Source organism: Rana temporaria, chromosome 6 (assembly GCF_905171775.1).
Source record: "Rana temporaria chromosome 6, aRanTem1.1, whole genome shotgun sequence".
NCBI lineage: Eukaryota > Metazoa > Chordata > Amphibia > Anura > Ranidae > Rana > Rana temporaria.
The window spans coordinates 18431714-18444886 of NC_053494.1; the positions used below are offsets into that span (position 1 = coordinate 18431714).

General features: G+C 44.7%; 1 protein-coding gene across 1 annotated transcript in view; it reads left to right on the forward strand.

Annotated features, from left to right (window-relative positions):
* Positions 1–13173, forward strand: part of RGS11 (regulator of G protein signaling 11) — a 137074-nt gene that overhangs the window by 105318 nt on the left and 18583 nt on the right. The window contains exons 16-17 of the mRNA XM_040356370.1: positions 1607–1689; positions 5880–6006. Of these exons, the coding sequence (XP_040212304.1) occupies positions 1607–1689; positions 5880–6006 (210 nt within the window). The remainder of the gene's footprint in view (positions 1–1606; positions 1690–5879; positions 6007–13173) is intronic.

A 13173-nucleotide genomic window follows, 5' to 3' on the forward strand; every position in this document is an offset into this window, starting at 1 on the left:
TATATATATATATATATATATATATATATATATATATAAATGTAATATTATTAAAGATTACTTTTCAATCTGCATTCTCTGTAATTTGCTGTAAAAGTGTTACTTCTTTTTCTCTTTTTTAACAGTTTTACCTTTAGGTGGGCTGAATAGTTCAGCATATCCTTGTATCCTTATCTGGTACACACATATAAAAAAACTAAAAAATAAATAAAAAAATCTTTGAAATCTGAAAGTAAAACATTTTTTATTTGGGAAAATGTTATATTTAAAAAGTCACTTTACTTCAATGAGCCAGAACAATTTGAACTACAGTGGAACCTCGGATTGCGAGCGTTTCGGAATACGAGCAATTCTTTTTTTTTTTTAAATCCTGACTCGGTTTGCGAGTGTTGTCTCGCAAAACTATCAGGATTCAAGCCTCTGCGGTGTGCAGTACTGCATTTGGCCAGGGGTGCGGGGGCACCGGTGACACTCATAGCCGCTCCGAGACGCTCAGAAATACTTGGAAATACTCAAACTCTCAAAATACTCTGTTCCTGAGTGTTTCCGATCCTTTCCGAGGGTTTCCTAGTGCATCCGAGTGGTCTCTGAAACCCGGATTCTCAGAAGACTTACGACGGAGCAGCGCCATGTACGCCGTCGTAAGTCCTAATCCGAGCCGTCGTATCTACGCGCCTGATTCTTAGAATCAGTTACGCATAGATATCCATTAGATCCGACAGGCGTAAGTCTCTTACGCCGTCGGATCTAAACTGCATTTTTTTTTTTGACCGATAGGTGGCGCTTCCGTCAAATTTTGCGTCGAGTATGCAAATTAGCTAGATACGCAAATTCCAGAAAGTACGCGCGGGCGACGCAGTAAAGTTACGACATTTACGTTAGGCTTTTCCCAGCGTAAAGTTGCCCCTGCTATATGAGGCGCAGCCAATGTTAAGTATGGCCGTCGTAATTTGAAAAAGTTACGTCGTTTGCGTAAGTCGTCCGTGAATGGGGCTGGACGTCATTTACATTCTTATGGAAACCAATGACGTCCTTGCAGCGTACTTTGGAGCAATGCACACTGGGAAATTCCACGGACGGCGCATTCGCCGTTCCGCAAAAACGTCAATCACGTCGGGTCACAGTAGTTTAACATTTAACACACGCCCCCCCCTTCCACATTTGAATTAGGCGGGCTTACGCCAGCCGATTTACGCTACGCCGCCGCAACTTACTGAGCAAGTGCTTTGAGAATACAGCATTTGCCTGTGTAAGTTGCGGCGGCGTAACGTAAATCAGATACGTTACGCCGCCGCAAGAGATACGCCGATATACAAGAATCTGGGCCTGAGTATTTCCATGTCTCTCTGGCGCCCCCCCCCCCGCCCACCTCTGGTCACATGTGGTATTGCATGCAATAGAAGTCAATGTGGAACTAATTATCTTCGTTTCCATTGACTTCTATGGGGAAACTGCTAGTGCTTTGGATGACAAGCATTCTCCTGGAACGGATTATGCTTGTAATCCAAGGTTCCACTGTAAAAAAAATAAAAAGTGAGATAATGACACAACACGTCTTCATTTTTTTTTTTTATAATTTATTAATTTAGTTCTTTTTTCTTTTCAGGATTCATTTCCCAGATATTTGAAATCTGAAATGTACAAGAATCTGCTCGGTCAAGCTTTTATCCCACCAGAAACGAAGAAAGGGTTTGAAAACTTATTTTTTAATGTATTATCATTGTAAGGCTGATGACTCTTGGTGGAAGGTCGCTAACCTACCTCTGGTTCTGGGGGGTCGCTCCTTTGCTAGCTAAGGTAATGGGACATTGCTCTCATGCCAGTGAGGGAGATTCTGTAGTGATCCAGGCCAGCAAGGTAGTGATTCCTTAGAGGTAAGCAGAAGACTCTCCGATGGGATTCACCCAGGTGACATTGGCCTTTTTCTTCATTTGTATAGTGGGGACATAGGCCCGGATTCACAAAGCACTTGCGCCCACGTATCTCGAGATACGCCGCGTAAGTGCAAATATGCGCCGTCGTATCTGTGCGCCGTGCCCACAAAACTAAGATACGCCTGAAAATAGGCTTCATCCGACCGACGTAACTTGCCTACGCCGGGGTAGAGTGGGCGCATATTTACGCTGGACGTATTTGTCGCTCCCATTGATTTTCTATTCACATATGCAAATGAGGGAGATACACCGACTCACGAACGTACGTCCGTCCGAAAATGTGCGCGTAAAGTCATACATCCGGCGTAAAGTTATGCCCCATAAAAGAGGTGTAACTCAGCAGTATCCATGCAAAGGGCTGCACCAGGGAACACAAGCCAAAGTATTTTACGTAGGACACGAGTCTAGCTGGGCGTAGGCTACGTTCACGTATATTCAGTTGTGACATGACGCTACACTTATATCAAGACATCGCTTGTATATCAAGTCAAAATGTATTTAAAAATGTAGCTTATCTTCCAAAATGCTCTCAAACCAAGGTTGTACTGTATTAATCATTTTTGTCTTTTATATTTGCCTAGAGTTAAGCTTTAAAGGCGTTGTAAAGGTTTGTTTTTTATTTTCTAAATAGGTTCCTTTAGACCCCATACACACGGGAGGATTTATCCGCGGATACGGTCCAGCGGACCGTTTCCGCGGATAAATCCTCTCGAGGATTTCGGCGGATTTTCATGCGATGGAGTGTACTCACCATCGCATTGAAATCCGCGCCGAAATCCTCTGGCGATGACGTGTCACGCCGTCGCCGCGATTATGACGCGGCGACATGCGCGACGCTGTCATATAAGGAATTCCACGCATGCGTCGAATCATTACGACGCATGCGGGGGATCCCTTCGGACGGATGGATCCGGTGAGTCTATACAGACCAGCGGATCCATCCGTTGGGATGGATTCCAGCGGATAGATTTGTTTGGCATGTCAGCGAATATTCGATCTGCTGGAATCCATCCCAGGGGATAAATATCCGCGGAAACAGATCCGCTGGAGTGTACACACCATAGGATCTATCCGCTGAAACCCATTCGCTGGGATTTTTCAGCGGATGGATTCTATCGTGTGTATGGGGCCTTAAGCTAGTACATTGTTGGTTCACTTACCTTTTCCTTCCATTTCCCTTCTAAGGCCCCTTTCACCCGTTTGCGGATGAAAAAGGGACATACATTGGTCCCTATGTGATTGCGGGTGTCAGCGGATGAACATCTGCTGACACCCGTAATCACCCGCCTCCGCAAAGATCCGATTTTGCAGATGGAAGAATGTCCTATTTTTTCTTCCGTCTGCGGATCGGATCGGATGAACACGGACACACGGTCGGTGTTCATCCGATCCCCCCATAGGGGAGAGCAGAGGAAAGACAGGGCGGTCCCTGCACAGTGTGCGGGGACCGCCCTGTCAGCCGCCGGCTCAGCGGGGATATACGGAGCGATCCCCGCTGAGCTTACGGACACACGGAGGCGGATCTGCCCCGTGTGAAAGGGCCCTAAATGTTTTTTTTTATTTTTATGAATTTCTCACTTCCAGTTCCTCCTCAGTAAGCTGTTCTGGCTGACTAACCCCTATGGATGATGGGGACAAGCTTACTGAGGAGAAATAGGAAATTCAGACAAAGAAAAAAAACATTTAGAAGGGAAATGGAAGGAAAAGGTAAGTGAACCAACAATGCACTAGCTTAACTGCTTGCCGACCTGCCACCGTTGTTTTACGGTGGCAGGTCGGCTCCCCTGCGCGAGATCCCGTAGCTCTACTTTGCCTCTCTCGCAGGCCACTAGGGGCACTCGCTCGTTACAGAGCGGGGACCGGGAGCTGTGTGTGTAAACACACAGCTCTCGGTCCTGTCAGGGGGGGAAATGCTGATCTTCTCTTCATACAATGTATGAACAGAAGATCAGTCATTTCCCCTAGTGAGGCCACCCCCCCTACAGTTAGAACACACCCAGGGACATACTTAACCCCTTTTTGCCCCCTAGTGTTAACCCCTTCTCTGCCAGTGGCATTTTTATAGTAATCCAATGCATTTTTATAGCACTGATCGCTATAAAAATGCCAATTGTCCCAAACATGTGTCAAAAGTGTCCGAAGTGTCCGCCATAATGTCGCAGTACCGGAAAAAAATCGCTGATCGCCGCCATTACTAGTAAAAAAAAAATATTCATAAAAATGCCATAAAAATACCCCCTATTTTGTAAACGCTATAACTTTTGCGCAAACCAATCAATAAACGCTTATTGTGATTTTTTTTACCAAAAATATGTAGAAGAATACGTATCGTCCTAAACTGTGGGAAAAAAAAGTTTTTTTATATTATTTTGGGGGATATTTATTATAGCAAAAAGTAAAAAATATAAAAAAAAATCAAAATTGTCGCTCTATTTTTGTTTATAGTGCAAAAACTAAAAACCGCAGAGGTGATCAAATACCACCAAAAGAAAGCTCTATTTGTGGGAAAAAAAGGACGCCAATTTTGTTTGGGAGCCACGTCGCATGACCGCGCGATTGTCAGTTAAAGCGACGCAGTGCCGAATCGCAAAAAGTGCTCTGGTCTTTGGGCAGCAATATGGTCCGGGGGTTAAGTTGTTAAAGGAACCTATTTAGAAAATAAAAAACAACCCTTTACAACCCCTTTAAATCTCTAAAGCCGACAAAGCGTATTTTGGATGGAGTGTGAAAGGGTGAGAATCCTTATCAGAATTTTATTGCTGTCTGTATTCCCATTGGAAGAGTTTTTCTCACTTCCTGTCCCAATAACTTCATGTCATACCCTGACACGAAGGTTGTCACCGGGACAAGAAGTGGTGGAAAAGCTCCCAAGTGGGAACACAGACATTAGAAACCTGATAGAGGTTCTAGTCCTCCTCTAGTAATCAGGGCCGTCTTTAATATGGTTTGGGCCCTGGGCAAACATTTTTTTTGGGCCCCCCTCCAACTTATTTTGGGCCTGGCTGGTTCACATGTATGTGTTTTGGCGGCCCTCATTTGTGCAGGCACAGCAGCCCATTGATTTGAATGGGCTGCCATGCCTTCGTATATATATGACTAACTATGTAACTATATATAAAAAAAAAAAGAAATAAAGAAATATATATAAAAAAAAAGGTTTTTTTTTATAAAAAAAAGGGGGGTTGTCATCCGGGCCCCTGGGGACCTCCAGACCTCTAAAAAAAAAAAAAAAAAATGTCCCTTTAATAAAAAATAAAATAAAAATATATTAAAAAAAATATATATATTTTTTTTTCAAAGAGGGTTGCTTTGGGCCCCCAACAGTGACAGGGCCCTGGGCATTGAAAACAAAGGAAGGAGGGGGATGGGAAGGGAAGGAAAAACACAAAACTAGGGATGATCAGAAAGAAAAAGAAAAGGAGGGGGAGGGGGGACAAGATACACAAGGAAAGCACTCACATTGGCCGCATCCGTAATGATAAGAATATAGAACAGAATATAGAACAGTACTCCTTCAAGAAGAGTGGGCAAAATCGGACTTTGAGGCTCGTGGAAGTATAAAAAATATATTTTATTACATAAATTTACAAAATGTACACTAACAATGGTATAATGGAATGCAACTGATAACAATCACAATACAACCATTCAGAACAAGAGAATAGTGAAAGAATCCTATTGAAGTCGCCTACGCGTTTCACCGTGGGGCTTCTTCAGGAAGAAATTAACAGGATTATTGCTACTATGGGCAGCTGGGCAGCTGCTCCTGTTTGTCCTATGGTAAAGATGGCCCTGCTAGTAATACAGCTTCCAGCAAGTGTTTATCAATGGGGCTACTAGAAGTCCTGTGGGCCCACGACGAGGAATCCTTTCTCAGGTGGAATTTGTTTTGTGCATGGGTGCTTTACTTGTGTCATATCTTTCACATTATTGTTAATGTTGCAGCGTGTTTCCATTTATGAGAAGACAGCGTCACTCCAGTCCCAGTCCGGCCTTCCTATTCCCACCGGGAGACCAAGATCCAAGGTTGGATGGGGACAGTAAAGTGAACTCACCGGCAGCCATCTCACAGGTGTGGATTACCAGTCATGTGTTTGTTGTCATACCATTTGTTATGGATACAAGGAGTCCTTTGTGATATCTGGTGATTAGGAAAATGCTGGTGGTGCCCCATTTCGAATAATTGTGCCCCATGAGCACCTAACCCCGCGATAAACCCTTCCAACACGTGGTCCTGGATGTTCATGCAGGTCATAAAAGCTGGTTCTTTAATGCCATGGCCACATGGAACATCCGAGTGTACATAAACAGAGGCGTTGCTAGGGGGGTGCGGGGGGTGCGGTCCGCACCGGGTGACACCCGCTAGAGGGGTGACACCATCCCGTTTTTTTTTTTTGTTTGTTTGTTTTTTAGCTGACATGCCCAGCCTACCCTGTGCAATCCCAGCCTGCCCTGTACCACCCCAAACTTTCCCATGGCACCCCAACTTGCCCTGTACCACCCCAATCTGCCCTATGCCACCATAACTTGCCCTATACCACCCAACCTGCCCAATGCCCCCCTAACTTGCCCTGTACCACCCCAACCTTTCCCATGCCATCCCAACTTGCCCTATGCCACCCTAACTTGCACTATACCACCCCAACCTGCCCTATACACCCCAACCTGCCCTATGCAACCCTAACTTGCCCTATACCACCCCAAACTACCCTATACCACCCCAACATGCCCTATACCACCTTAACCTGTCCTATACCATCCCGCTACACCAACCTGCCACTATACCACTCTATACTACCCTAACCTGCCACTATACTGCCCTATACTATCATTTACAGGGGCTGGTTTGGGGTGCGCCCCGTGCCCTGCCTGCTTGGTGCTGGGCAGCCTAGACGGATGGGGGGCGGGGGGGTGACACCATGTTTTACTGCACCGGGTGACACCAACCCTAGTGACGCCACTGTACATAAAATAAGGTGAGAAGCTTTGTATTATCCCCAGAGGCTCTGGCTCTGTGAAAAGAGTAATTTTTAAATAGTAACCCCCATTTTTTTCAGAAAAAAACATTACCCTCTGTACGTGGCAAAGATTTTAACAAACTTTGTTGCAGATTCCTACCTTTTTTTATTCTAAATTAATAGCTGTTTGTTCGTCTGTGTCCATGTGCCAAGTGAATCTGTATGGGAGTGGTTTTATAATTATCAATCAGCTGCTGCACCTGCAGGGCTATAAAGAGGAAGGCAGGGTCTGCATCCCTTTGGAAGTATCTTACCAAAAATTACATTTTTGTTGCAGGGGATACCAAAAATCTGACTTGTATCTTAGGAGGTCTAGATTGAAAATAGGAGAGGCCCAAGAACAGAACCAGAACCCCAACAGAGAAAGGAAGAGGCGAGGAAAAGGAAAGTAGAATTGTAAATAACGCAAAAGCTGCGTTTGTAGGAAGAGAACCAGCAAAGAGTACAGTCACAGAGACCAAAGGCGTGGAGTTTTTTGAAGAGGAGGGGGTGGTCAACCGTGTCAAAGGCAGCAGAGAGGTCCAGGAGTAGGGGTACAGAATAGTGTCCATTGGTTTTTGCCAATGATGGGGTAGTAGTCCTTCTACTGACACCAAGGATGGGGCACTATTACTCCCACTGACACCAATGATGGGGCACTATTACTCCCACAGACACCAATGATGGGGCACTATTACTCCCACTGACACCAATGATGGGACACTATTCCTCCCACCGACACCAATGATGGGACACTATTCCTCCCACTGACACCAATGATGGGACACTATTCCTCCCACTGACACCAATGATGGGAAACTATTCCTCCCACTGACACCAGTGATGGGGCACTATTCCTCCCACTGACACCAGTGATGGGGCACTATTCCTCCCACTGACACCAGTGATGGGACACTATTCCTCCCACTGACACCAGTGATGGGGACACTTTTCCTCCCACTGACACCAGTGATGGGACACTTTTCCTCCCACTGACACCAGTGATGGGACACTATTCCTCCCACTGACACCAATGATGGGACACTTTTCCTCCCACTGACACCAGTGATGGGGACACTTTTCCTCCCACTGATACCAATGATGGTACACTATTCCTCCCACTGACACCAATGATGGGACACTATTCCTCTCACTGACACCAATGATGGGACACTATTCCTCCCACTGACACCAATGATGGGACACTATTCCTCCCACTGACACCAATGATGGGACACTATTCCTCCCACTGACACCAATGATGGGACACTATTCCTCCCATTGACACCAATGATGAGACATAATTGTTCCCATAGATATAAACAATTGGGTACGATTCTTCCCACTGACACCAACTATCCTACCTACTTCTACTGACCACGGGCACTGTGTAATTTATTTGCTCCCACTGACCACCAAGCCTGGTACAGTTTCTACTCCAGCAGTCCAGCCCCCCTAAAGTCTAAAGGGCAACAAAAACTGGCCCTTTGTTTAGAAGGTTTGGAGGCCCCTGTTCTAATAAATGCAATGGATAAATAATTACAGCACAGATATAAATCCCTAACGCCGCGTATACACGACCGTTATTCATGTCATGGAAAAAAACAAAGTTTTTCTCGACATGATTCCCCTCATGCCTTGCCTACACACGTTCGTGGAAAAAAATGCTTGCGCAAGGCGCGGTGACGTACAACACGTATGACGGCACTATAAAGGGGAAGTTCCATTTGAAAGGCGCCACCCTTTGGGCTGCTTATGCTAATTTCCCTGTCTCATAAGTTGCTTCTGAGCATGAGATGAAAGAAAAATCCTGGATCGCCGTACTCCTCAAAAAACGATGTCTTTATTCAAAACATGAAAAAACAACAAAAATTTAAATGGAAAAAACAGCCAAAATTCATGCAGTCAAACAAGAAGTGGTTTAGGAAAAAAGAGCTGACATGTTTCGCATCCTGTGCTGCTTACTCGTTGCTTCTGAGCATGCGCATTTTTTTCCCCCTCGTTAAAGCGTATACACTGTTTTTCACAACGTGGAAAACGACGAGAAATAATAGAACAGGTTCTAAACTTTTGATGGTAATTTTTCTCGTCAAGAAAAATGCTCTGGAGCCTACACACGACCTTTTTTCACGACCAATTTATGGTCGCGTGTACGCGGCATAACAGTCCACAAATAAAACAAGTAGCTGGTTTTTTGGTGTTTTTTTGATGGGTAGAAATTTCTGAGAATCATCCGGAATGTACATCTGGAAGGATGAAATGAATGTTTATTTGTTAATCCAAAAATAACCAACATGTTTATATTCGGATCTTTGATCAAGTACTTGTGTCATACTGTATCTTAAAAAAGTGTTTTAGTAATGTTTTCATTACTGATGATTTATATAGTGCTATCATTTGGCGCGGTACTGTACAAATGAAAGTAGGTCAAACCCTAAGCGCATGACACTTGTTTTGCTACACTGATTATCATAAACAATTGCTTATTTTTCTTATATTAACCCCTTCCATACAGGGCATTTTCACCCCCTTCCTGCCCAGACCAATTTTTAGTTTTCAGCGCTGTCGCACTTTGAATGACAAATGCGCGGTCTTGCGACGTGGCTCCCAAACAAAATTGACATCCTTTTTTTCCCACAAATAGAGCTTTACTTTGGTGGTATTTGATCACCTCTGCGGTTTTTATTTTTTGCGCTATAAACAAAAGAAAAGCGACAATTTTGAAAAAAAAAACACAATATCTATTACTTTTTGATTTAATAAATATCATATTTTTTTTTTTAAAAACGTTTTTTTTCCTCAGTTTAGACCGATACGTATTCTTCTACATATTTTTGGTAAATATGTAGAAGAAAAAATGTATGTAAAAAACAAACAAAAAAAAACGCAATAAGTGTATTTGATCGGTTTGCGCAAAAGTTCTAGCGTCTACAAAATAGGAAATTGAATTATGGCATTTTTTATTTATTTTTTATTTTTTTACTAGTAATGGCGGCGATCTGCGATTTTTTTTTTATTTTTATTGTGACCGTGACATTGCGGCGGACACATCAGACACTTTTGACACATTTTTGGGTCCATTCACATTTACACAGCGATTAGTGCTATAAAACTGCACTGATTACTGTGTAAATGTGACTGGCAGAGAAGGAGTTAACACTAGGGGGCGCTGAAGGGGTTAAATACTGTATGTTCCCTAAAGTGTGTTCTAACTGTTAGGGGGGAGGGGACTCACAAGGGGAGGAGATCGATGTGTGTTCCTCTGTACTGGGAACACACATCAGTCTCCTCACCGCTGACAGGACATGGATCTGTGTGTTTACACACACAGATCCATGGTCCTGCCGTGATTGCGGGTAATCACGGGTGCCCGGCGGACATCGTGTCCGCCGGGCACGCCCACCGGGTCCCGAGCAATGCGGCGGGGGCGCGCGTGCGCCCCCTAGCGGCCGGAAAAGCCAGGACGTCATATGATGTCCAGTCTGAAGGACGAGAGGTCCCCACCGACGTCATTTTACTATGGCTCGGTGGGGAAGAGGTTAAAATACAGTTTTCGCCTATATATTATATTCACAAACAGCCCCATAAAACCCAGGGTGGACTAAGATGCTGATCTTGATTTGCTCTGTAAAAGTCATGGACTGGCCCACCCCCTCCCACCTCCTACAATTCTCTTATTGGTTCCTAAAGCAGCCTTTTTCCACCAGGGTGCCTTGAGGTTTCTTCAGGATCGCCTTGTCAAAATGCCTAAAAATTGCCCAAAAATTGTATAGAAGCCAGCGTGTGGATAAAGCTGCCTTTTATTTACACAAAGCCACAGGTTTTCATTGTGCACCATTACAACCTTCTAGCCACCGGCATCCTAACAACCAATGGCATCATCAGTTGATAAGGAGGCTGTCAGTCGCCTGCATAGCATCCTTCTTTGACCCTCCCTCGCCCCTCTCCATCAGCATTGAGGGCACCTTAACTGAGTGATGGAGAAAAACTGAGGGAGAAGAGAAACATTGGACTAGTGAGTACCAGTTTGCAAAAGTGTATTTGCTTTGGAAGAATAAACCTCTAACGTTGGGTGTCCTATGGCCCGGATTCACAGACATTGGCGCATAGTTATGCCGGCGTAGCGTATCGAATATTATAGCATATTTACGCTGGCCGCTAGGGGCATGTACGCTGATTTACGCCTAGAAATATGTAAATCAGCTAGATACGCAAATTCACGAACGTACGCCCGGCCGACACAGTTCAGATACGCCGTTTACGTTAGGCTTTTCCCGGCGTAAAGTTACCCCTGCTATATGAGGCGTACAGGCGGCGTACCAATGTTAAGTACGGACGTCGTTCCCGCGTCGAATTTTGAAAATTTTACGTCGTTTGCGTAAGTCGTCCGTGAATGGGGCTGGACGTCATTTACGTTCACTTCTAAACCAATATGTCCTTGCGGCGTACTTTGGAGCAATGCACACTGGCATATGTCCACGGACGGCGCATGCGCCGTTCGTAAAAAGCGTCATTTACGTGGGGTCACACAACATTTACATAACACACGCCCACATCTTCCAAATTTGAATTAGGCGGGCTTACGCCGGCCTATTTACGCTATGCCGCCGCAACTTACGGAGCAAGTGCTTTGAGAATACTGGGCCAGATTCACAGAAGAGATACGACGGCGTTTCTCTGAAACGCCGTCGTATCTCTCAGAGTATCTATGCGACTGATTCAAAGAATCAGTTACGCATAGATAGCCCTTAGATCCGACAGGTGTAATTGTCTTACACCGTCGGATCTTAGGATGCAGTACCTCTGCCGCCGCTGAGTGGAGTTTGCGTCGTATTCCAGCGTCGGATATGCAAATGAGGTTTTACGGCGATCCACGATGGTTTTTCGCGTTCGTTACGTTGTTGCTAGTCTAGTTTCCCGTCGCAAAGTTAGTCGTCGTTTTACCTGCCCTAACTTTACACAGCCCAGGTTAAAGTATGGCCGTCGTTCCCGCGTCGAATTTCAAATTTTTTTTTTTCTTGCGTAAGACGTCCGGGAATACGAAAGTACGCTACGCACGTCGCCGTTTGAAAAAATTACGTCACTTCGCGCAAAGCACGGCGGGAATTTCAAAACGGAGCATGCGCAGTAGGTCCGGCGCGGGAGCGCGCCTAATTTAAATGGCACACGCCCCTTTGAATTACGCGGGCTTACGCCGGAGGCCGCCGGCGTAAGTTTTCACGCAAGTGCTTGGTGAATCAGGCACTTGCGATGAAAACTCGCGGCGGTGTAACGTATATACGATACGTTACGCCGCCGCGATTCTACGTGAATCTGGCCCACTGCTCTTGCCCGTCTAAGTTGCGGAGGCGTAACGTAAATAGGATACGTTACGCCCGCACAAAGATACGCCGATCTACGAGAATCTGGGCCATAGATTACAGGTGGACCTCTGTTTATATTAAAACGTAGGAAGGGATATTTAATGAGGTGGTTAGCATGGCTGATTGCTTGGAACTTGGTATTGTCTCCTCGCTGTCCTCCCCATTGCCCTACGTAGTATTAAATTGCGCATTTTTCTCTTTCTACAGAAAAAAGTTTTTTCTTTGACAGAGTTAAGCCTCTTTTTAATAGACAGAACTAATCACCTCCTTCCTCTGCTTCTCCTTCTATAGATTGACTGCACTTCATTTATTCTGCATTGTTAAAGATTAATATCCATGCTTTCAGAATTCAATTACCATTGGCATAGGGATCCCAGTCAATTATCTGCCCTGAATTATTTCCCCCCATGTATAAAAACTGCTCTGCTTGCAAACTCCGTGTCGGGCCGCAGTCTCTTGTGTGACGAATCCGTGCCCTTGTCACCTTGTAACACGGAATGACAAATTAGCACAATTAAAATAGTAATTCAAACACAATACTCCTGATTTGAAAGATTGAATATGTGGGTTTTACAGACGACTGCAGAGCATTATATATGCAGCGATCATTTCATGACAGCTTTTCTGAGTTTTTTTTTAATTATCTGTGGGCTCTGCAGACAAAAAATAATTTAGATTTGCTCCATTCTAATGCATGTTAAAAAAAACTAATTTCAATTCCATCCTTTGAAAAAAAAAAAAAAATTATTTTTATATTAAAGGAGAAGTATGGCCGCAGCTATTTTGGCCAAACGTCCCCTGTGGGTCACAGGAGTGCACTTATTTCTGCACTCCTGTGACCGGTATTCAGTCAACAGTGGGCTAAAGTATGCTGTCGGC